This window comes from Drosophila miranda (assembly GCF_003369915.1).
Source record: "Drosophila miranda strain MSH22 chromosome Y unlocalized genomic scaffold, D.miranda_PacBio2.1 Contig_Y2_pilon, whole genome shotgun sequence".
Classification (NCBI taxonomy): domain Eukaryota; kingdom Metazoa; phylum Arthropoda; class Insecta; order Diptera; family Drosophilidae; genus Drosophila; species Drosophila miranda.
The window spans coordinates 34,699,651-34,724,131 of NW_022881614.1; the positions used below are offsets into that span (position 1 = coordinate 34,699,651).

At 52.9% G+C, this 24,481-nt stretch overlaps 6 protein-coding genes across 6 annotated transcripts; 2 read left to right on the forward strand and 4 right to left on the reverse strand.

Moving 5' to 3' along the window:
• The first annotated feature begins 1,366 nt into the window (after positions 1–1,366).
• On the forward strand, positions 1,367–8,361 carry LOC117193587. The gene is made up of 8 exons (XM_033398327.1): positions 1,367–1,685; positions 2,231–2,329; positions 2,393–2,599; positions 3,257–3,367; positions 3,436–3,765; positions 3,832–4,307; positions 4,371–4,607; positions 4,675–8,361. The coding sequence occupies exons 1-8, from the start codon at positions 1,424–1,426 to the stop codon at positions 7,948–7,950; spliced, it is 4,998 nt and encodes a 1,665-aa protein (XP_033254218.1). The 5' UTR covers positions 1,367–1,423; the 3' UTR covers positions 7,951–8,361.
• On the forward strand, positions 8,352–9,544 carry LOC117193965 (trypsin delta-like). The gene is made up of 2 exons (XM_033398617.1): positions 8,352–8,366; positions 8,741–9,544. Exons 1-2 carry the CDS (start codon positions 8,352–8,354, stop codon positions 9,527–9,529), a joined length of 804 nt encoding a protein of 267 aa, XP_033254508.1. The 3' UTR covers positions 9,530–9,544.
• A 35-nt stretch (positions 9,545–9,579) lies between these two features.
• LOC117193585 (trypsin eta) lies at positions 9,580–10,441 on the reverse strand. The gene is given in 2 exon segments (XM_033398325.1): positions 9,580–9,802; positions 9,805–10,441. Coding segments are annotated over 2 exon segments (798 nt in total). The 5' UTR covers positions 10,406–10,441; the 3' UTR covers positions 9,580–9,605.
• Positions 10,442–11,201: 760 nt separating this feature from the next.
• LOC117193586 (trypsin zeta) lies at positions 11,202–12,127 on the reverse strand. The gene has a single exon (XM_033398326.1). The coding sequence runs from the start codon at positions 12,098–12,100 to the stop codon at positions 11,306–11,308; it is 795 nt and encodes a 264-aa protein (XP_033254217.1). The 5' UTR covers positions 12,101–12,127; the 3' UTR covers positions 11,202–11,305.
• An 8,984-nt stretch (positions 12,128–21,111) lies between these two features.
• Positions 21,112–22,005, reverse strand: LOC117194079 (trypsin eta). Its single transcript, XM_033398717.1, has one exon. It carries the CDS (start codon positions 21,987–21,989, stop codon positions 21,201–21,203), a length of 789 nt encoding a protein of 262 aa, XP_033254608.1. The 5' UTR covers positions 21,990–22,005; the 3' UTR covers positions 21,112–21,200.
• A 243-nt stretch (positions 22,006–22,248) lies between these two features.
• On the reverse strand, positions 22,249–23,224 carry LOC117194080 (trypsin theta). Its single transcript, XM_033398718.1, is given in 2 exon segments — positions 22,249–23,021; positions 23,024–23,224. Coding segments are annotated over 2 exon segments (780 nt in total). The 5' UTR covers positions 23,145–23,224; the 3' UTR covers positions 22,249–22,362.
• Positions 23,225–24,481: the final 1,257 nt, after the last annotated feature.

Below are 24,481 nucleotides of genomic sequence, written 5' to 3' on the forward strand. Positions count from 1 at the left end.
ATTTGGTATCCACACTCCTGTGATATCGGACCTTGACCGTTTCGTGTCCAAATTTCGCCACACCCCCTTCCGCCCACGCAAAGGACGAAAATCTGGGGCATCCACAAATCTCGGAGACTATTAAGGCTAGAGTAACCAAATTTGGTATCCGCACTTCTGTTAGATCTCACTATAAAACGTATATCTCAGAATTTCGCCCCACCCCCTTCCGCCGCCACAAAGGACGAAAATCTGTTGCATCCACAATATTGCACATTCGAGAAAACTAAAAACGCGGAATAATAGATAACGACCATATCTATCAGATTGCTGAATCTGGATCAGATCAGACCAGATTATAGCCGACGTCACGCTCAGACTGATTTTCTGTCTCTCTCGCACGCACTCTTTGTCGTGTCGTTTAATATTAGCAGCGTCTGCCGGAGGAGAGCCATACTGACTTAGTATCGGGTATAACTGTAGAGTTGCGGTGTCCGCAGCAACTCACAACTTTCCGCCTCGTTTTCTCTGTGGTGCTTAGTTTTGTATACTCTCTGCAGGGGACGGTTATTCCGGTTTAAGCCAGCTGTTTGCCACGCAGAGTGGGAAGCAAACCCATAATTCGAATTCGATTTTCTTGATCTGACTTGTGATCTCACAATCTGACAGGCCTTTCTCTTTGCTGCATGCATCGTGCTGCTTCGGCCGTGGACTTTGGGAAAGGGTATCGAAAGACTTGAGACAAGCTTTTCTTTCCTGATTTTTGTTGTTCTCGCGCGCCGCTGCTTCTGCCGACGCCGCTGTGTATGTGAAATATTTACATATGTAAATTGGCTGGCCGAAAGCAGCTAAAGCGCTAAGGTGCAACTGATTAGCGGTATAAACGGGGTGTTCTAAGCCAAGTGCAGCAGCATTTGGTAACGGTAAACGGCACAGCACTCACAGCGGCACGCAGCGATACAGCAGCCGCCGCATCAGTAGAGGCAGAAGCAACATTTTCTCACTGCGACGCACTTGCTCCAGTGCCAATGCAACATAATTCCACCTCTGCTGCACCTTGCCCCCTCTCTCGCTCTATGTCTCTCTTTCTATAAGTATATATTTGCTGGCAGAACGAGTTTTAATTGCAACATTTGTTTAAATGTTGTCCGTTAGCAGCTAACGACACAGGGAGGCAACAGAACAGCAACTGGATGTAGATGTTGCTCCATTTCCAGCCACGGACGGGGCACAACAATTTCTGCCTCATTAGCCGGGCAGGCCGGGCCGGGGCCCCCAAAAGAATGTCAGCCGCGGGCTGGTTTCGCCTTGCTCTAGACTACAAATTAGGATTTCTTTGTAATTAATTAGTGGCCTGGTCTTTTCTGCTCTCCACTTTCAGGCGGAGCGGACCCAGACAATCCCCCAGAGTGTTCCCCGGATCAGCTATGTTGCTGTTGCCGAGATGTGGCTCACCAAATCCTTACCGCTGCTCCTCCTGCTCGCCTCCCTCTGCCCACCGGCCACGCCCGCCTCGACGCCGCGATCACCCACGCCGCAGCGGATGCGGAACTTCAATGGGAACAGCGGCAACAGTTTTATCAGACACCCCCCATCCGCTGGCGATCTGGTGCCCGAAAGTTTACTGTTAGAGGATCTGCAGCAACCCCACGGCCAGCTGATCAATCTGAAAAGACATCACGACGGAGATGTCTTCCATACGAGCGGTGAGTGCCAGTCCCGATGCCAAGGCCGATGTCAGTGCCATGCCCAGTTTTGTGTTTTTTGATACCCTTCAAGAAGTTCGTGCTCTATAAGCATTCTGTATGTCTGTCATTAAGCCTGGTTCAATGCCTGCCATAGTTCTAAAGATATTTAGAATTATTTGCTAACCAACATCAATCGGAAGTATCTATCCAAGTCTTTGAAATGTCTCAGATTGAGTTTTCTTTGAGAGAGTCCAGGAAATGGATAGATACATAATCCTTTTGAGTAATTTTCAAGCACGATTACCAAAACGTGTAGGAAGAACCGGTCTGCAAGGGTATTTGAAGTTTCGGTCCCCGAAGCTAGGCTTTCTCCCTTGATTTCTTGGTGTTTTTGCTGCGGTTCGAGGCTGAGCCAAGATGATGCGTTGACAGCAGCATTAATTTCGCCAGTAAGGTCCGGCCAGTCTTATTAGACGTCAATCCATGGCTCGGGGATTCTGTTGTGATGGCCAGAGTCAATCCATCTTAACGTTTCTCTTTCGCTTCCTCCACCTCCCGTACAGGCATCAGCAGTGCGTGCAATGCGGACACCTGCATTGGACTCTCCAGCGGGACGGCGGGTCTGCTGCGTCTCTCGAACGACGGGAATGGACATGCCAACGGTAACTAACAGATTACCATGGAGATTGAGCCTGTCATAATCCAAGTATATACCCAAACCATAGATGGACTGGGTCAAGACACGGCCACGACCTCGTTGGCTGGCGGTCAGCTGGAGCTGCTCGCCCGACGCCTCAAGATGCAGCAGAACCGAGGCAGGAGTCCCCAGCCGGAGGCGGAGGGGAACGAGGATGGGGGCTGCACTTGCCGCTGCCTGCCCTACCTGAGGGCCTACCGCGAGGACCTGGGCATCTGTGTGGACGACATCCATGGTAAGTCCGTATGCGGAAGCTGGTTTCATATCTGGATTTCGTGGCTAATTCGTATCGTATCGAAATTGTGTGCTCCATTTCGCGGTGGGAGTGGGATTCGTTGTCGTTCCCACCCAGTCGTGTGGGACTCATCCATCCATTGTTTTGGCACATGGAAGGGAGCACAATGGTTGCTCAACCGCCAGTCAACCGCCAGTCAACCGACAGCCGACAGTCGACAGTCGTCGAGTATTAACCAGAAGAAAGAAATGCTGTAACAACAGCAGAAATTGTTGGCAGGGCCCTGCAGAATGAAATGAAAACGAAACGTGACGCAAAGAGGGAAAAATTCTATTATTATTGAACAAATCGTTTCGCTGCTATCTTTCTTCTGCGGCTGGCTAATGAATTAAAGGAAACTTTCGCCGTCTGCCACCATAAACACACAGTCGCTCTGCTGTGCCACCGATTCCAATTCCAATTCCGATTCCATTTTAGAGTCTCGGACTTGGAGTCAGAGTCAGAATCGGAGTCCCCCATCGGACGGAAAGTAAGAGCTTTGCGGAAAAGTAAACAGAAATATTTTCTCTAATTGATAAGCGATTCCGAAGTTATCGCAGCCACTGACGAAACTTTCCTACTCTCCCCTGTCTCTCTCTCTTCCCCGTTCCCTTGCAGAGTGCTCCCTGTCGCCGTTCGTCAGCGGCGCATCGTCGGAAAAGATCCCATTCGTGTTCCTGCCCCTCCGCGGACAGATCATCTATCCCAGGCGAGAGATCAGCTTTGCCAGTGAGTCGAATGTTGCAGCATCGGTTGCCACTTGAAAGATATACTGTCCTGTCCCTGTCCTCTTGCAGACATTCACACTCCCGTGTGCGCGGTGACGGGGGCCCAGTACCTGGGCTCCAATGGCTGGTCGGATCTGCGCAATCCCATCGACACGGACTATCCGTTCCGCATGCTCCGCGACGAGGGACGGAGCTTCGTTCAGTGGCTGGGCGAGCCGGAGCTGCGCCAGAAGATGCAGGGCCGCCTCATTGTGGTGCATCTGGTGTGTCGGGACATGACGTTGGCGCTGAATGCCACCACCAGCCACGGCAAGGGAGAGCCTCTGATGCCGCCGCGCAACGTTCACTCGCCCTGTGTGGCTTTCCGGGTGAATGGCAGTCCGGTGAAGTATGCGCACAGTAAGTATTCTCCGGGCGAAGCAAAGGCACCTAGCAACAGGTTAACCCATTCCATGCGACCCACAGATGTGCCAGAGGTCTTCTTCCAGCCAGCCAACTCCACGACTTTGGCCTCCATCTCGGTCGGAATGACCATGCGGGAGTATGTGGTGATTGGGATCTGCAGCCTGCTGCTGGGCCTCATCTACGTGGCCTCCGTGTTCCTCTACCTGTACATGAAGAAGCGCAAGCGCCACAGCTCCCGTCACTCACTGGACAACCTGGCCAACGAGATCAATTACCCGAAGAACGACCAGGTCACTTACGGAGCACCCTTCAGCCGAGTCGGCAGTATCTACTCCGCGAACAGTATGGGTCTGGGTAACGGAAACGACTCCAATAGCCGTCCCAACATCGCCGGCCTGAAGGAGGACCTGGGCATCATCAAGAACAATCCCCTGCTGCAGCACTTTCCACAGCTGGGCGAAAGGGAGCACCAGTCGGGCTTCGCCAGCGACATATCCAACTCCAATTCCGAGTGCGAGATAGAGGAAAAGATCAAGGTGGGTTTCAGTACCTTCTCTGTTACCGCTAGCATGCCTCAAACGAAGGTGTCCTTACTCCAGACCTCGGTCCTGGTGCATCCCAAGACGCCCAATGGCTGCAATAGTGGACAGGAGAACACCTCCCTGGAGTCTGATTACTTTCTGCAGGACAAAGAGTGCCTGCCTCCCGAGAACGTGGCCGTCATTGAGGATCTGATGAGCGAGGAGAAGATGGAGAACCTTCGGGCCATGGTCAGTGAAAATGTGCGCAAGAAACTCTACTTCAATCCGGCCTACTTTGAGCCACATCTGCTGGCGGTAAGTCATAGTCCCTTTGGGGAAGACCGCATCTCTATATCCATCTCCATCTCCATCTGTTCCCCAGGAGCCGCCGCAAGCTGCCATTGAGTTTCTGCAGAAGATCCGCGAGGTCATCGCCATCGCTAAGTACAAGATGGCCGCCAAGCGCTACCAGCCCTCACTCAACATCATTCCCGAGGAGCAGCAGCCCGAGTCCAGCAGCTCTCCGTTCATGTACCAGCTTTCCCTGCAGCAGAATCTCTCGACCAAGAGCGGAATGGGAGACAAGCGGAACAGCATCGAGCAGTGGCTGCAGAGTGTCCCCAATTCGGACTCGCCGCAGCAACAAAAGACCCTCGAAAGACCCACTCCGACAGCGGCCAAGAAGAGCTCGAGCTCGCCCACAAAGGGGTCGCCCACAAAAGGCTCCCTGAGGAGGGAGATAACAGCGCCCAAGGAACGGCCGCCACCACCGCCCATGCAAAAGGCAGTCAAGGCGGACGAAGGCCCCACATCCTCACCCTCTCCAAAGCCAGCATCAAGCAGGTCCGGTCCAGAGCCAGAGCCGGGAAAGACCAATGCCAACTCCCACGAGAGCTTCTCCTCCTACTTGATGGCCGCCAATGTGTACGGATTCGCGGAGACGGGCGGGGAGATCTACAACAATCCAAAGTTCATGCTGGCTGACTCTCCGGCCGGCTCTATGCGCAGCACCTCCAGTCGCTCCAAATCGTTGCGTAAGCGGAGCGATGTGCTGGACCAGTTTGCAGCCGCCAACTCCACGCCCACCTCGCTGACATCCTTTGACCGGCAGCACTACAACATGCTGCGGAACATGAAGCCGGCGGAGATCATCTACGACTCGCTGAAGCGGGAGTACGGGGCTCATATAACCACGCCCGACTACGACAGCACCATCGAGAAGAAGATCAAGGACATCTACAGCAGCACACAGAGCAGCATTCCTTCGGTGCCCACGCCGGACTACAGCTCCCTCAGCCCTAAGTCCCTAAAGCAATTACAGCCAGACTCCCCCATCTATAGGCGCAAGTCACCGCAGTATCTGATCGTGGACTATGAGGCAGACAGCCTGGAACGGCTCGAGCCGAGCAAGCGCAAGAGCTCCCACTCCCCCAGTTCGCCATCATCTGACGTCAGCTCCCAGCTGAGCCCCAGCCTGAGCACCGCCCTGCCCCTGGAGGAGGAGCTGGAGATCAGCCACACGGTCTACGATCGCCTGAACGGCTTTCGCAAGGAGGGTGATCTGAAGAAGCGACTGGCCGGCAAGAAACCGCAGTTGGTGCAGCAGCGGCAGAAGGAGGCCGCGGCCCGCATCAAGTACGACACACCTTTTCGGGGCAGCATGACCATCGAGGTGGAACACGAGCCCCCCTCCGATCTGGAGCGTACGGACAGCGACCAGTTCGAGCCGGATACTCTCGATCGAAAGCCCAAGAAGCAGAGCTTTTGCGACATCAACGCCTGGGATGACCATGGGCGCCAGCATCAGCAGATGAGCAGCGATTCCTACGTAGATTCGGACTACAACCAGATCAACTCCCTGCCAGATTTGAGTCGCGGGAGTACGGTGAGCAGTCAGGCCATCAAGCCGCGAACGGCTTCCTTTATTCTGAAGTCTAGCCACTCGTTCCGTAATCTGCGAGAGATCTACGAGTCCCCGCTGGTGGCACAGGAGAGCTGCAAGTGCGAAAGGAAGCCGACAGCCGAGGAGGAGGGCCGCATCCTCACTCTTGAGGCGAAGCACTCGCGGCGACAGCGGGGCATGCAGTCCTCGCCCACCCACCCAGTGGTGGATGTGGCCAAGGTGAACAAGACAACCATCACGATATCCTCGCCAAAGCCGGTGGAGAAGCAGCAGGAGAAGAGCAAGGCACTGGGGCACAGGAATGCCCCAAAGGCCAATCAGCACTACTGTCCTCCACTGGTGCAGAGCAAGCGGCCACTGCCGCCGCCGCCGCCCTCCCAAACGGCGGGCGAGAGCCAGACACAGGATGAGGATGCTTACAGCATGCACAGCGAGGTCACGGAGGTGACCGGGGTCACTTCGGAGTTCGAGAACTCCTGCAATAACACCATGTCCAGCGCGATATCGGCCACAACTGAGGAGCGAGGCTATGCCAAGCAGTCCAAGGAGATCCACGGCAAGTCTCAGTCCCACAAGCAGTCCCACCTGGAGGCCGACTACGACGCGATGTACAACAAGAAGATCAACAGCCTGCGCAACGACTACAGCCTGACAAAGTATCTCAATCGCCGCAAGAGTCACCAGCGCGAGGAACCCTCTGAGCCAGCGCAGGAGCGCAAGGACAACCCGGAACCGGAGTTCAGCAGAAGCAACAATGCCAAGAGCCTAAAGGAAGTGGATCTCAACCAGTTTGATACCTTGTCGGTCAGCTCGCGCTCGAACCGGAGCAGCGGTCACCTGTCGGAGCGTACCAAGGAGATGTACCGCAATGCGGGAGTGCCCGTGGGCATAGCCTATCCCCAGCGCGCGGCGGCCAACAGCTCTGGAAACGCCAATCAGAGCAGTGTACAGACCGTCTACCGGTGCGAGATAGAGCCGGCTCAGCTGACGGCGGGCATGCAGATCGCCATCGGCCTGAAGGATCGGGCTAAGAAGGCCAAGGATCTGAAGAATGCGTGGCGTAAGTTCGTTACCATGGCGGCCAACAAGTTCAGCCCCAGCCAGAGCCCGGCTCCCACATACGGCACCAAGAATGCTACGGGCTTCCTGGAGGCCCTGTATCGAGATGAGGGCATCGCCACCATCATTAAGAACGCGGCGCAGTCCGCTGGCATGGGACACGGGCCTGGCAGTCAGAACTACTATGAGCAGCGATTCGGGCAGCTGGACAGCGGCTACATGAGCACGGACTCCACAGAGCTCTACAAGCGCAATGTCTACGATCGGTACAACTTCAAGATGATGACGGGGCGCGGCAAGATCATCCGGGTGGACACCATAGAGGACAACGAGGAGGAGAGCGGGCCCAATGACAGTCGCTTCGATGATCTGGACCACACGGTCTCGCCTGGCCACAGCCTCCGCTCTCCAGATAACGTTGCCGGCGACGATCCAAACGATGCCGACTCCGACAAGACCTTGACTCGCTCCCACTCGCGCTCCCACTCGCAGGCAAACTCCCAGGAGCTGAATGTCCGCGGAAGCACAACCGCGATGTCATCCTACTCTTCGGAGGAGGAGGCCGGAAGGGGCCACAGCACTTGCTGTGGATCGTCCGAGACGGACGAAGAGACCAATGCAGAGGACATGTGGGAGTCCGGGGCGGAGAGCATAGAGACCCACTCTGTTCTCTACAAAATGATCAGAAAGAGCTAGGCTAGGATAAGTCAGGTTAGGTTAGTCGAAAGTAGGGTTAGGTTCGATTTAGGGACGTGCAATATCTGGAACAGAGGAAAGACTTCCATCTAGACTAGGTTAACGCTAACCCGAAGTAATCAGTGCAATAACTTCGCAAATAATTCTTGCCAAACCACAAGGTGCAATTTTAATCGAAATAAGATAGCTATAAGAAATGGAACTCCTTGGAAACTGCATCTCAAATGCAACGTGCAATAAGTATGTAGCTACCAACAGACCCAAGCCAAGCCCTAAGACATATAAGTGCAATAATTATATTATATCGTATATTATCGTATCGTTTATCGAATGGTAGCGTATCGTATCGAAGAGGCATTGATGCGTATATTGTGATAAATGTCAGCAGCCTTGGGCCGGAAATGTGCAATCTTAATGTTAGTCTCAGTTTTATGTATATGGAATATACCTATAGTTATCTATAATAAATATTTTAATATGTAGTTTTACATGAATTTGATTTGATTATTTTGAGCGGTGAAATTATAGATGTTTTGATCGATTCCAAGAGCGAAAATATATATAGAAGTAATACCAAAAAACTCAAAAATGGAACAGTTATTTCTATTGATAGGTTTTCCATTTAGAATATATCTATTCGCCAGTTAGTACCATTTTGCTATTTTGTCTGGGAATAGCCCTGGACGCTTTCTGACGCATATATTTACGACTCTTCGTGTCTATTTCATGATTTCGCGGCTATCAAGATGTTTGATAATGGTATAATGGTCAATCCAATCGCAATCCATAGCCAGTCGATAAGGCGAATCTATGGATTTTGGTCGCGTTCTGTTTGCTCGGAGTTGGAGCCTCTCTGGCGGATCCCGTCCACCTCAACGCTGAGGTGCAAGTGCCGCTGCCCGATGGCCGCATCGTGGGCGGACAGGATACGGATGTCATCAATTATCCACATCAGATCTCGATGCGCTACAGGGGCAATCATCGCTGTGGCGGCAGCCTCTATTTGACCAACATAATCATCAGTGCCGCCCATTGCGTGAGCACTTTGGCCAGCCCAGCAGACCTCACCATTGTGGCCGGCTCTACGATGATCAGCATAAAGACGCAGGAGCTGCCGGTCCGCAAGATTATCATTCATCCAAACTACAGGACACTCAACAACGACTACGATGCGGCCATTCTCATCACCGACGGAGACTTTATCTTCAACGAATTGGCCCATCCCATTCCACTCGCCCAAGAGCGTCCGGAGCATGGCTCAGCAGTGATAGTCACCGGCTGGGGCACCACCACTGAAAACGGCTATTTGTCCAACGTCCTGCAGGAGGTGGAAGTGAACGTGGTCGAGAACAGTCAGTACAAATGTTCCTACTCGATAATGCTCACCAGTCGCATGCTCTTCGCCGGCGTGACCGGCGGTGGCAAGGACGCCTGCCAGGGCGATTCCGGTGGCCCCCTGATCTACAACAATCAACTGCTGGGCATCGTCTCCTGGGGCACGGGCTGTGCGCGAGAGAACTACCCGGGCATGTATGCCTCCGTGCCAGAGCTGCGCAGCTGGCTGTTGGTACATTGGTAGCTGGGCCGATAGTGGGCAGTAGCCACTTGAAGATAACGTCGATTGCGGTCAGCGGATAACTAGAAAATTCCTTAGTTTACTGCGCCCCACTGGCCGCCAGGGTTTCATCGATCCAACTCTTCAGGCTGCCCACGTAGGTATAGACTGAGGGATAGCCTGGACGGGCACAGCCGCGTCCCCAGGACACGAGGCCAACCAGCTGGTCGTCGATGACCAGTGGACCGCCGGTGTCGCCTTGGCAGGCGTCAATACCACCATGAGCCACATTTCCCGATCGGTGACTTCACCAGTGCCGTAGATCTGGTTGCACTGCTCCGAGCTGACGATGGGCACTTGAGCCTGCTCCAGCCGGTAGCTGGAGGGGCCCCCCTCTTCGCGATAGCCCCAGCCGGCGATTGTGGCCAGCCGCCCCACGGCCGGACGCTGCGGTCGAATGGAGCGAACGCCGAAGCTGGTTAGATTCAAGGGCGAATCCAGGATCAAAACGGCGATGTCGTAGTCGACGGTGATGTAGTCGAAGCTGGGGTGAAGCGTCCAGTTGGAGACTGGGACCACAAGTCCGTCGCTGCCCTTGCGGGTATTTGCGGCGGCCACGGCCAATACTTTGGTGCCTTCTGGCAGATTCCACAAGCACTGGGCAGTGGTGACCACGGCCTGCTCGGAGTATATCACTGCGCCACACTCGTGCATGTAGCTGGTCGTCTCGTTGCGACGATACCGCAAGGAGACCAGGTATGGATGCCGTCCAATGTCCACTGTGGTGCCGATGATGATTCGCGCTTCCGGCTGGGCCAAGGCCGAGGCGGAGGAGCCCGCTACTGCCAGCAGCAGCAGCAGCAGGAGCGGCCCCATCATCTGAAGCTCTCGGATGCACATTGTTCCGCTGGGGATGTGGACTGGCGGTCGATTTGCACAGGCAACTGGTTCGAATCGATTATAAATAAAAATTATGACTGGGCGGAGCGCGAAGTTGCACTTTTCCAGGCGGCGGCGGCCTATCGCTAATCTTAATGGGAGGTGCTCGAGATAGCTTCATTTAGAAACGCGTACCAAAGAGTACTACCGAGATAAAGACGATTACGTTGTTTGCGGACTGCTTTCGGTTAATCTTAAGGTATTTGAGACGTAAGCTCCATCTATCTATGAAGCCTCTACAATCGAATTTTATATCGACCCTTGTTTGGACTCCGAGATATGGTCTCTCAAACGGTTTTCAGAGTAAACTTCCCCAAGATTCACTAGTGAATATCCATTTGTAATCTATATCTTTATGATTTGGCACGAATTCGAAATGAGATCAATGTTAAACCTTATCGTTTCAACCCCAATCGGATATACAAATTAACATTCTCTGCTCACAGTTTAGCGGAGATTTCCCCATTCGAAAGATTTAGATTGAACTTTGGATCCACTTGGATCAAGAAAATGGAAGGATAATGGTATAATTTCTATGGATAGCCGCAAAGTATGCCACACATTTTGCAAAGCAAATTTGTATTAAACCTAAATGGATGCCACATATGTGTATTTGACAAACCAAACTGAACGATAATGCTTCTGGGCGTGTTTTCGGATTTGATATCTTGATCAAAGGAGTGACAACCACGTGGATCTAATGGGTGCTGTGTGCATGTAATCCAAATGCGATTAAGGCAATCTTTAGAAACAATTCTTTTGAATTGGAAACCTCATGGCCAAAAAAATACCCATTTATTGATATAACCTCATGTGACATGAGATTAAGCGGTGCTTACAGATTAGATGATGTTTTATGTTTCAGTGATTTGCTTCTTCCGCTATCTTAGAATCAAGCCAGGTCCTCAGGTTCGCCACACTGGCGTAGACACCGGGATACTTGGCCAGGGCACAGGCGTTGCCCCAGTCACCCTGACAGGCATCCTTGCCACCAACTCCACGTACGCCAGCGCACAGCATGGCTGGTGTGATCTGGTAGGTATCATCGCCAAAGTCTTCGTAGTCCTTGTTGCAGTCCTCGTTGCTCACGATTGGGACATCGACGGCTAGCAGTACGTTGGAGGCAACGCCGCCCGAGGAAGTGGTTCCCCAACCGCTGATCTTGCTGACGGCACCGGCCAGCGGGGGCTCCGAGGCCAACTCGATGGCCTTGATGGTGAAGTTGTTGATCGGCAGCGGCGGATCCACAATCAGCAGGGCAATATCGTTGTTATAGGCAGCTCCAGAGAAGTACTCTTCGTGCATGATGATCTTCGACACGGAGACGATGATGCCGTCGGTGCCGCTGAGCAGGTTGGTCCCGGCCACCACCTTGAACTGACTGGCCACCGTGCCAATGATGCAGTGGGCCGCAGTCACGACCATCGTACTGCTGATGATGGAGCCTCCGCACCTGTGGCGGAAGGGATTCGTTGGCGTCGTAGTCCCCTTGTACCGCAGCGAGATCTGGTAGGGGGTCTGGGACACATCCGTCACGTAGCCGCCCACAATCCGTGGGCCCTGGCTGGTCGCCTCATCCTCCTGCAAGGGCAAAGACCTGGTCACTGCCACTAGACAGAGCAGGGCACAAAGGCTGGACAGCAATGAGCGCGACATGTTCGACAGTTGGCGGAGAATCGAGGACTGATAGTCCCAGCGGCGGTACCGACTATTGTAAGGCTTATTAAGCAGTCGGTCAACTATATTCGTACCATTAATTTTATTCTGGATACCTTTAGCACTTGTAGAGTAATACTCCGGGCTATACGCTTAATGGGCGTCTATAACACTGGACGACAAAAACAATAGAAACCGTTCTTAAATTCCAGACAGTACAATCTTAAAAATCTTAGAAAATACATGTACGTACGGCATTCGTACCAAACATTCCCATTAAACATTTTACATACTACCCTCATGACCTAACGATTGGATATGGCCACAGAATATGATATATTTGCCCTAGAACCGGCCTATCGTAGAGAGGTGGATCGGGGCTGGAGTGAACGTCGCTCGTCGTGTTTACGAAACGGCGTGCGTGGACTCGGGGTTGGGTAGTGTCGGTGCCTCGGCTGGTTGGAGTGAACTTACGTAATCGGGTGTTACTTTGATAATTCTACACTTTATTATAATTCTTAGCACTTTAAATGAACTTAGTTTAACTGATCGCCGGTGTTTCTTGTAATTTCCGGGTACAACGCCTGTACTCCGAACCAGGTTTCTGCGTAAGTTTTTGGTACCACGTCCGTACTTTGAGCCGGGTTTCTGCGTAAGTTTTTGGTACCACGTCCGTACTCTGAGCCGGGTTTCTGCGTAATTGCTCTTTGGTTCTCGTCGTCGTCTTTTTATAGGCCCGTATTGCTGGGTCTGCGGGTTTGACAAATGCACTTTCGCGTCGGGCTGCACTTTGCCGTTCTTGGTGATCGTCGCAGATTTTCGCGGCGTCGACTTTCCTCCGTCGATGAACCCGGAAGACCGGCCTTGGCCGATGGCTTGGCCTGGAGTGGGGAAAGTTCGCGTGACCTGATGTTTTTGGTCATCGTTATGGAGTTGCCGCGTGTTGATCGGTGGTTGCTTGCGGAGGGGGGGCGTTGGTTGCGGGGTGTGGTGCGATGCTCTCATTATAAGTCGGGGGACGGATTGTATCGAAACCTTTTAGGTTCGTTACACCCTCCCCTTTCTTCCCCGACGAGAGTTACGAAGACTCGTGCGTTGGGTGTGCGGCGGTGGATGAGTCTTTGACTGAGGGTTGCTGGCTCGGACGACTTCGTCTTCTCTGCACTGATCGATGTGGGCCAGCGCTGCGGCTATTTAAACCGTTCTTTGGGGCTGTACTCGCGGAGCACGCTCTTCTTTTCGCTTCCGTGTTGCACCGGGGGTGCGTTTTGGGATCGCCTGCCGCTTTTCTATCATCTCGTTTCTTGCCCCTTCGGCGGTTCTGCGTTGGGGTTTCCGCGTTCTCTTCGCTTCGTCAGCGGGTTTGTGGGGCGCGTGGTCGTGAGTGTTACGTTATTTCTCTCGCTGGCGTCAGCGCTGTTCGATTAATTGGTGGTCGCGCGGTTCGCTGCGCTTGCATTCTCGGCGGTATTATGCCATCGGGATCGTTTTTTGCCGGTGCTGCCTTTTGGCCGGGTGTCCCGGGTTTTGCTGACTCAGCGGTGCCGTAGTTGGGGCGTCGGGTTGAGGTGTCGTTGCTTTCTTCGTCGATGTCAGCATTCGAGTAGGTCAGTGCGCTCTTCGGACTCGTGATCGTGGAACTCTCTCAGGTCGTTGATATTTGCGGTTTTGTGTTTCCGGCTTTCGCAGTGTTGTAATTTGGAGATGTTTGGCGATGTAAAACTCTTGACCCGGTAGGGGCCGTCGAACTTCGGGGCTAGCTTTGCCGCAAAGCCCTCGGCGGCGCTTGAGAGGTGGTGTTGGCGTAGTAGTACCAGTGATCCGACGGCGGGGCGCCATAGTCGCCGGCGGAGGTTGTAATGTCTCTCTTGTTCTTGACTGGCTCTCTGGATGTTGTGCCGGACGATGGCGAATACTTCTTTCAGCCTCGTCGCTTTTGCTGGTGGCCGTCTCTGGCGTACTCCCTGTCCCGGGCGTGACTTCGTCGTAGAGGGAGCCGGGGAGTCGGGGCTCTCTTCCTTGCAGGAGGAAGTCGGGGCTGAATCCGGTCGTCTCGGAGACGCTGGAGTTGATCGCCAATGTCATCTCTGGTAGGAGCTCGTCCCATGTATTCTGTTGGTCGTCGACGAACTGGGCGATCATCGTTTTCACAGTCCGATTGGCTCTCTCCGTCGGGTTTTCTTGGGGGCAATACGGGGCTGTGTGTTGCAGCTCCACGCCTGCGCTTCGCATGAATGTTCTGAACGATCGGCGGGTGAACTGGCACGCCGAAGCTGCTCAGTATTCGTTCTCTGAAGGCTCGTTCGAGGTTCGCTGTTGTCGCTTTTTTGAGGGGTACCAGTTCGACCCACTTGGAGAAAGTGTCGAAGAATACCAGTAAGATGGTGTTCCCGTGCTTGGACCGTGGTAATGGTCCGACGAAGTCGGCACACAGGGTGGCGAAGGGTTCTTCGGCTCTACGTGTGAGCATCCTGCCCACGGCCTGACAGCTTACGCAGCCCTGCACGTACCGTCGCACGTCTCGGTGTAGTCCTGGCCAGTAGTATCGTTGTGTTGTCCTCAGGATGGTTTTCCGGACGCCAAGGTGTCCTGCCGTTGGTTCGTAATGGCATTCGCGGAGTACTCTCGTCCGGCCGTTTTTGGGCACGCATAGTTTCCACGGTATGTAGTCATCGTCGTCGGCTCCGTGTCCTAGATAGCGGTATAGCTGCCCATTTTCGTACGTGTAGTCTGGGTACTTCTGGGGTTCGTCTTGGACTTGTTAGATCCTTTGTTTAAGCCAGGTGCATGCTGTGTCGTCATCCTCGATGCGGGAGAGGGTCTCCAGTGGTTGTCTTGACAGTGCGTCTGCGACTACGTTCTGGTTGCCGGCCCGATATTGCACGTCGTATTGGTATTGCTGTAGTTCGAGCGCCCATCTTGCTACTCTACCGTAAGGGCTCTCGAGGGTATTCAGCCACTTTAGTGCGAGATGATCGGTTATGACGTCGAATCGGTAGCCTTCGAGATAGCATCGCAGTTTTGGGATCGCCCAGATGACGGCGAGGCATTCCTTGTCGGTGGCCGAGTAGTTTTCTTCTGCCTTGTTGAGGCGTCGACTGACGTATGCGATGACCCGCTCTTTCCCTTCGATCTCTTGGGTGAGGACTGCGCCTACTCCAAGGTTGCTTGCGTCCGTCTGCAGTGAAAATTTGACGTTAAAGTCTGGGCAGGCGAGTACCGGTGCGGTGGTGAGCAGTGTTTTCAGCTCGTCGAAGACGTCTTGTTGTTCTTGGCCCCATGTCCATGCTTTCCCTTTCTTCAGCAGCAGTGACATTGGTTGGACTACGGTGGAAAAGTTTGGGACAAATCTGCGGTACCACCCGGCCATGCCTACGCATTGTCGTAGTTCCTTCAGGTTGGTCGGCGGCCTAAGATCCTTTACGGCTGCGATTTTGTCGGGGTCCGTGTGGATACCTTCTTCGCTGATCATGTGGCCCAGGTATTTGATCCGGCGTTGGAAGAAGGCACACTTGTCCGTGTTGACCCGTTGGTTTGCCTTCCGCAGTCGTGCGAAAACTTCTTTCACGTTGTTCAAGTGTTCCTTGAAGCTTTTCCCGACGATGACGATGTCGTCGAGATATGCGAACGCGAACGGTTCCATGTCTGCGCCGATAACGGCGTCGAGGGTCCGTTGAAACGTGACTCCCGCGGAGTGTAAACCGAAAGGCATCACTTTCCATTGGTACAATCCTCGGCAGGGTATCGTGAATGCCGTGGGTTTCCGGCTGTCGCGGGCCATTGGTATCTGCCAATACCCGTTTTTATACCCGATACTCAAAATGAGTATTGGGGTATATTAGATTTGTGGTAAAAGTGGATGTGTGTAACGTCCAGAAGGAATCGTTTCCGACCCCATAAAGTATATATATTCTTGATCAGCGTCAATAGCCGAGTCGATTGAGCCCTGTCTGTCTGTCCGTCCGTCCGTCTGTCCGTCTGTCCGTCCCCTTCAGCGCCTAGTGCTCAAAGACTATAAGAGCTAGAGCAACGATGTTTTGGATCCAGACTTCTGTGATATGTCACTGCTACAAAAATATTTCAAAACTTCGCCCCGCCCACTTCCGCCCCCACAAAGAACGAAAATCTGTGGCATCCACAATTTTAAAGAAATGAGAAAACCAAAAACGTAGAATTGTAGAGAATGACCATATCTTTAAGACTGCAGAATCTGAATTGGATCGTATTATTATTATAGCCAGCATCAAGAAAACAATTTCATTTTTTCTCGCCCTGTCTCTCTCTAACACACACGAAGCATAGGCGGCTTTGCTTAGAGTAAAACATTAGCGCCTAGATCTCAGAGACTACAAAAGCTAGAGCAACCAAATTTGGTATCCAGACTCCTAATATATCGGACCGAGACGAGGTTGTTTCAAAATTTCGCCACACCCCCTTTCGCCCCCGCAAAGGACGAAAATCTGGGGATATTCAAAAATCTCAGAGACTATTAAGGCTAGAGTAACCAAATTTGGTATCCGCACTCCTGTTAGATCTCACTATAAAACGTGTATCTCATAATTTCGCCCCACCCCCTTCCGCCCACACAAAGAACGAAAATCTGTTGCATCCACAATATTGCACATTCGAGAAAACTAAAAACACATAGAATCATAGATAATGACCATATCTATCAGATTGCTGAATCTGGATCAGATCAGATCATTTTTATAGCCAATAGGAACAAATCAATTTGCAGTGGCTACGCAGCGCCCGACGTCACGCTCAGACTGATTTTCTGTCTCTCTCGCACGCACTCTTTGTCGTGTCGTTTAATATTAGCGGCGTCTGCCGGAGGAGAGCCATACTGACTTAGTATCGGGTATAACCCTAGAGTTGCGGTGTCCGCAGCAACTGACAACGTTTCCCCTCGTTCAGGTCTAGGGTCGTGATGAAGTGGGCATTTCGGAGTCGCTCTAGTATGTAGTTGATCCTGGGTAGCGGGTACGCGTCCGGGATAGAACGCTCGTTTAGCTGCCGATAATCTACACACATGCGCCATCTCCCGTCCTTTTTGCGGACCAGGACGATTGGCGCGCTGTGGGGGCTCCGGGATGGTTCGATTAGGTCCTCAGCTATCAGTTGGTCGACCTGTTCATCGATGATCCGCCGCATGGCTGGATTTTTCGGGTAGTACCGATGTTTTATGGGTCGGTTGTCCCTCATGACGATGGTGTGTTCCGTCAGATCCGTCGTCCCTCGGAGGCCCGCGAGTGTTGGCAGCTCCTCGTCTAGAAATTTCCGTATTTTCGGCGCGATGTCGGGAGGCCATGGGTCGGAGATTCGTTCCGAATCGTCCTCGGGTGGGTCGTCTATTCCTGGGTCGCAAGTGTGGTCGGGGTTCTCGGGGAGGATTGTTGTGTCGAATGCGCTTGGTGGTTCGACTTCGCGAGTGTATTCGCTTATGCTGGCGACGATGGCGGGTGCCTCGATCATGAGTAGGGGGCTCGTGTGTGTCCTGGGGGGTGCTTGCGCGACGTTGTACTCAGCGTGATGTACGAACGTGCGGGTCTCGATGGCGATCGTAGCGTTTGACCAACGGCTAGTTTGGGCGGTGAAGTTCACCGACATGGCTCCAGGCGTGGGGCCAGGGTGGCGGTCGGAGGTGGTACCTCGTTGTTGCTGTCGTTGCTGGGGCCGGGTTGTCTTCTGGAGGGGCGTCCTGGGTTCCTTTCCCCGGCGTGTTTGGGATGGGGCGTTGGGAGCCTTGGAGATGGAGGCGCGTGGTGCCGCATTGTATTGTGGTTTCAATGGCGCACAGGAAATCCATCCATATGATGGCTTGCTCTACCATGTTGGGTAGTACCAAGAGTGGCATCTGTACCTCTTGTTCGTCTAGTTTGACGCGCGCTAGCAAGATCTGAGTTATCTCGCGAGCCGAGCCGTCTGCTAGGCGTATCGGGACGCATGCGGCTCGCAGGTCGTTGTCGCGGCCGAGTTTGCGGGCGACGTCGGCGTTGATGAAGCTTCGGGACGCCCCGGTGTCGACCGTGGCTTCCGCGCGCCGTCCTCCGATGGTCACTCTCACTGGAAGCGTCGCGTCCGGCTGCTCCCGAGTCAGCCGGGGACGCGAGTCGTTTCCCGACGGGTCACGGCGGCAACAGCCCACGGTGCGCGTTCCGCGCCTGCCGCATTCCCAACAGAAGAGGATCGATGGTTTGGTGCTGTCGCGAGAAACATGTGCAGCTTCTCCGCAGCGTCGACAGGCTGCGCGTGGGTTGGCGATAGGTGTGGTAATCATTCGATGTGCCGTTTCCTGTGCTGGAGCGCCGGCCTGGTGCGGCTTCCTCGCGGGGTTCCGAGGTGTTCCAGTGAGGCTTTCGGAATTGGGCCCCATTCGTCCCGCTTTCGTTTTGTTGCGCCGTCGAGGGGGGATGAGGGTCGCCGGTACGTTTCGTTCCTGGATACTCTCGAACTTTGTGGCCAACATTGTTAATTGCGTCAGACTTCTCAGTTCGTGCCTTCGCACGTACAGCTGGTACGCCGGGAGGGTGTTGTCATAGATCCGGCTAAGTTCCTTGGCTTCGTCGTACCCGGCGTGGTGCATGAGCAACCGGAGCTCGATGACGAAGTCCTTGAACGGTTCGCCCACCGCTAGTTTGCGGTCCCTGATCTGGTCTTCCAATTGCTCGAAGTACCGGGGAGGTAGGAAAAAGACTAGGAATTCCTGGCGGAAATCGACCCAAGAGGCGCTCTGGAGTCGGCTGGTGCGGAACCAACGGTTGGCTCGGTCGGTGAGGAGCTCTGCCATGGCTCGCGGCCCGTAGTTCATGTCTACCCCGTACGAGAGGGCACGCTCTTCCAGTAGTTCGACGAACGACAGTGGGTCGTCCTGCCCGTCGAACTGGATTCCCCACTTTCGGATCCGTTCCGCCATCTGTGCGGCCTGACTGTAGTGGTGACCGTCTGTGGGGCCATTTCCCCCTGCTGTCGGCAAGATCCTTCTCATGGGCGAAGGCCTTGGCTCCGGGGGCGGGGGCTTCGGTAGATCTTCGACGGTTATCGATGTCGGTGAGGTGCTGGCTTTGCCCTCCATGACTCCTGGAACTTGTAGGCTGAGTTTGGGGTCCGTCTTCCGCTTCTCTGTTAGTGCTGAGATGTCGGGCTGGGGCGATCTGGCTCGTCCTGGCGATCTGGCGTACTGCCACTCGAGCTCTGCCAACCTGACCCAGGCATCGTGTTCGAGGGGCCCGGCGACTAGTTCGGCGAAATTTCTCCGCAAATCTTCCACGTTACCCTCGCGGCTGAATCCAAATTCCTCCGAGAAGGACTCCAGCTCCTCTCGGCGGCGTTTGTGTATCCAGCCGGTACTCACCCCTGGGTTGGCGACAAATTCTCCAGGGTAATACCCACTGGGCTGTTCCTCTGTATGGGATTCCATCGCTCCGGTTGTTACTCGAGTTGGCTGTTTCGCTGGGCTTGCGCTTTTCCTTCACTAGGGCACTGTGTCGAGCTTCGCGGCTGACGCTTCGAATTTCTTCTCGGGGTGACGGCACTGTTAGCGTTTCTCTGTCGCAGTGTCCCTCTTTCGTCTGCTCGTTGCGCAACTCTTGCCGTTGGTATTGTGCGAGGTCGGGGTTTTCTTCGGGTCGTTTTCTTGTGTTCTTCTCTAGTGGCCGTGGGGTTTTATTCCACAAACCCTCGCTGACGTTCCCTTGGGTCCCTGCTCGGGCGCCACTTGTGATGGACCTATTTCAGGCTGAGGTAAGCTCAGTCACGTCCAGGGGTCAATCCACAAGAAATTTGTAGAAATGGATGGAACCTTAAGGGCGGCGTCGGGGGGGCGGCCTATCGTAGAGAAGTGGATCGGGGCTGGAGTGAACGTCGCTCGTCGTGTTTACGAAACGGCGTGCGTGGACTCGGGGTTTGGTAGTGTCGGTGCCTCGGCTGGTTGGAGTGAACTTACGCAATCAGGTGTTACTTTGATAATTCGACACTTTATTATAATTCTTAGCACTTTAAATGAACTTAGTTTAATTGATCGCCGGTGTTTCTTGTAAATTCCGGGTACAACGTCTGTACTCCGAACCAGGTTTCTGCGTAAGTTTTTGGTACCACGTCCGTACTTTGAGCCGGGTTTCTGCGTAAGTTTTTGGTACCACGTCCGTACTCTGAGCCGGGTTTCTGCGTAAGTTGCTCTTTGGTTCTCGTCGCCGTCTTTTTATAGGCCCGTATTGCTGGGTCTGCGGGTTTGACAAATGCACTTCCGCGTCGGGGTGCACTTTGCCGTTCTTGGTGATCGTCGCAGATTTTCGCGGCGTCGACTTTCCTCCGTCGATGAACCCGGAAGACCGCCCTTGGCCGATGGCTTGGCCTGGAGTGGGGAAAGTTCGCGTGACCTGATGTTTTTGGTCATCGTTATAGAGTTGGCGCGTGTTGATCGGTGGTTGCTTGCGGAGGGGGGGCGTTGGTTGCGGGGTGTGGTGCGATGCTCTCATTATAAGTCGGGGGACGGATTGTATCGAAACCTTTTAGGTTCGTTACAAGCGTATACCATTGGTTGTTGCTTTTGGATCAGTTGGCAATTGAAAAGTTGCATAATACTACTCATGAATTAAAATAGAGTAAAATATTTAACATTTTTTTAAAACATGCGGAATCCTCCGCTCTGAACACGGAATGGACCTACAGAGTGCAATCGACAATCAAGAAATCAACTCCGATTAGACCCAACACGTCATAACATGTCTCTCTAACGACATACTCAAAATGATATAGGGGTATACTAGATTTGTGGTGAAAATTGATGTGTGTAGCGCCCAGAAGGAAGCGTTTCCGCCCCATAAAGTATATGTAAATATTCTTGATCAGCATCAATAGCCGAATCGATCGAGACATATATGTTTGTCCGTCCCGATGAGTGCCCAGATCTCAGAGCCTATAAGAGCTAGAGAAACCATGTTAAGTATCCACACTCCTGTGACCCCACACTCTCATTGTTAAAAGTGTATTTTAAAATTTCCCCATTCATTAGTTAAATTACACTTTTATTTATTTAAATATTTTAGTACGAGTATCATATAGGAGCAGAGGTCGCATGTCGCACCCCTTGCATGTTAACCTATGCATAAGTGGCCCGTTGCTGGGCGATCCAGTTCTTGAAATGGGCCACATTCGCATAGACACCGGGAGTATTGGGACAGGCACAGCCCTCGCCCCAGGACACGATGCCGAAGAGCTGATTGTTGACGACCAGCGGTCCGCCGGAGTCGCCCTGGCAGGCATCCTTGCCACCCTCTGGCAGTCCTGCACAGAGCATGGCCTCGCTGATGGGTCGCCAGTAGTAAGTATCCTGGCATTGGACGCTGTCCACGAGCGGTACCTGGACCTGCTGCAGCTTATTGGACGACAGGCCGCTCTCCTGGGTGTAGCCCCATCCGCTGACAGTGGCCACTGCGCCCACTGGCGGCTGCTCTGTGGCTGCCTCAATCGCTCCAATACTGCTGGCGTCCGTCAGGGGCAGCGGTGGCGAGACGATCACCAGAGCGATGTCGTTATCCGTTGTGGTGGCATTGTAGTTCTCGTGAGGGATCAGCTGCTCCACGCGCACCACCAGGGCATGCATTCCAGCCCGGTTATCGGTCCCGGCCACCACCAGGAAGTTCTCCGCCTCTCGGTTGTATACACAATGGGCAGCGGTCACAATCGTCCGACTGTCCAGAACGCTTCCGCCGCAGGTCTGCGCATAGGCGCTGCTGGTGGAGCTGCGTCTGCGCAGCTGTACCACATATTTGGCAAAGTAATTGGAGGTGTCCACGCCACCCACAATGCGGCCTTCCAGGTCAGCATTCGCGGCGCAGATGGCCAGCAGAAGAAGGGCGGCGGCGGGCGCGGATCGAGCTTTGTTCATTTTGTTGTTCAGGAAGCTATTAAAATTTCTTTGGAAGGGATCGTTGCAATCAGCCAAAAGCTTTGGGACTATCTTGAATTGGTCAATAAATTGGATTGGGTATTACCCCGATAAGATGGCAAATGGCAAACTAATTGCTTATAGCCACCCAAGGGCATGAGAAGACCATGGCTGACTAAGAGACTATTGGCGATAAGCACCCTCGAAACAGTTTGGTTTTGGTTGATTTTCAATATAAATATAAAGACACTTACTTAGCTTTAGAGAGCTTTCTGATTGATTTTTAATCTCTTAGGTACTGGAATTTTGTGGAATCCCTGAAAGTATACATGATTCGGAACGAACTATACCAAACAATGAGCTATGGAAAGATCTACAGACTTTCGGCATTCTCAACGATCCAATCACGCAGAGCGGGTACACTGGCATAGACGCTGGGCAGCAGATTTGAGGCGCAGCCATAGCCCCAGGACACAATGCCCACGAGCTTATTCTCGGCCACCAGAGGACCACCGGAGTCGCCCTGGCAGGCATCCTTCTTCTTCTCGTAGGCACATACCATGGTGTCGTAGATGATCTCGCCGTACTTGTACTCATCCGAGGCACACAACTGCCAGTCCACGATGTATACGGTCACTGCCTGAAGGACCTTTGGCAGGGTCATGCACCAGAAGTAGCACTTAGATCCCCACCCAGTGACAATGGCAGGCGTCCCCGTGGCTGGCGTCTCTTTGGCCAGCTCTATGTAGCGGATATCTTCGGTCTCCTAAACTTCCTCGGCCAGCTTCAAGATTCATACATCAAACTCCATGGTGCTGGAGCTGTATTTTTCGTTGTATGCGAGCTCTCGGACCGACACCACCAGTCCCCCCTCATTGTACAGCGTAGAACCGAGGCGGACATAGACCTTGGAGGCCTTGCGGCCCTGCAGACAATGAGCCGCCGTCACCATGGTGTTCTTGTTGACCAAGCTGCCTCCGCAAAAGTGGGAGTCACGCTTTGTCTGCAGCGACACCTGGTAGGGATGGGCCTGGTGGTGTCCTCGCCGCCCACTATGCGACCCTCTCGCGCGAAGGGACTGCGAGCGACGCTGACAGTCCCTGCCCAGGCACTGCCCACAGCCAGGCAGGCCAACAGTGCTACTAATCCGTGCATTTTCGGAGAAAACTAAGCCATGTGCTGATCCATGCAGTCCTATTTGTAGCTTTCCATCGAGCACCACTGGAGTGATCGAGTGTTCCGTCTGACAGTATCGTGCAATCATTAAAGTTCGGGAATTAGCATCCGCGTGCCTGAAGAGACTCTTCAGCGTAATCCGGTCGTCCCAATCGTTATCGCCACGACTTCTTATCTGCCAAAGGCACCCACCGCACGGAATCAGAAGAACTGTTGCCGCATTGCCGCTCGGAAGTACGCACTTGAACACCTTTTATGGACTTATTGTCTTAAAGATATAAATATGGTACACTTTGATTGTTCATCGGCATGTGTTATAATGTGTTGTACGTCGTTTGAGTGGATGAGTTGGTTGAGTACTCGCATTTTTGTCGCAAAAAGCACACCTTATTTTTATACCCGATACTCAAAATGAGTATTGGGGTATATTAGATTTGTGGTAAAAGTGGATGTGTGTAACGTCCAGAAGGAATCGTTTCCGACCCCATAAAGTATATATATTCTTGATCAGCATCAATAGCCGAGTCGATTGAGCCATGTCTGTCTGTCCGTCTGTCCGTCCGTCCGTCTGTCCGTCTGTCCGTCCCCTTCAGCGCCTAGTGCTCAAAGACTATAAGAGCTAGAGAAACGATGTTTTGGATCCAGACTTCTGTGATATGTCACTGCTACAAAAATATTTCAAAACTTCGCCCCGCCCACTTCCGCCCCCACAAAAAACGAAAATCTGTTGCATCCACAATATTGCACATTCGAGAAAACTAAAAACGCAGAATCATAGATAATGACCATATCTATCAGATTGCTGAATCTGGATCAGATCGGATCATTTTTGTAGCCAAAAGCAAGAAATCAATTTTCAGTGGCTACGCAGCGCCCGACGTCACGCTCAGACTGATTTTCTGTCTCTCTCGCACGCACTCTTTGTCGTGTCGTTTAATATTAGCGGCGTCTGCCGGAGGAGAGTTATACTGACTTAGCATCGGGTATAACCGTAGAGTTGCGGTGTCCGCAGCAACTCACAACGTTCCCCCTCGTTTTCGTTTTGGGGTTTACGATCTAATAGTGTACCTGTGGCCCCAATATACGAGTAGAATTTCCCATAAGGTCATCAAAAAGTCATTACTTTAACTAATTACCCTCAAAAGTTACCTAATCAATGATATAACGAAGATACCCCAAATTTCTCTATCGCAGTCGTCCATTCAGTATCAAACCGCTCATCAAACCACACCCAGGTGCTGCAATCGTCAATAAAAACAGAGCAGGCTCTTTAAATTAAATTGAAAGTTATCAGATTGCAAAAAGACTTTATAAAC

Coding starts and splice junctions, on each gene's coding strand:
- LOC117193587 (XM_033398327.1), top strand. CDS start 1,424: ATGTGGCTCACCAAATCCTTACCGCTGCTCCTCCTGCTCGCCTCCCTC. Junction 2,600..3,256: donor CTGTGTGGACGACATCCATG/GTAAGTCCGTAT, acceptor GTTCCCTTGCAG/AGTGCTCCCTGTCGCCGTTC. Junction 3,766..3,831: donor TCCGGTGAAGTATGCGCACA/GTAAGTATTCTC, acceptor TGCGACCCACAG/ATGTGCCAGAGGTCTTCTTC.
- LOC117193586 (XM_033398326.1), bottom strand. CDS start 12,100: ATGTCGCGCTCATTGCTGTCCAGCCTTTGTGCCCTGCTCTGTCTAGTG.
- LOC117194079 (XM_033398717.1), bottom strand. CDS start 21,989: ATGAACAAAGCTCGATCCGCGCCCGCCGCCGCCCTTCTTCTGCTGGCC.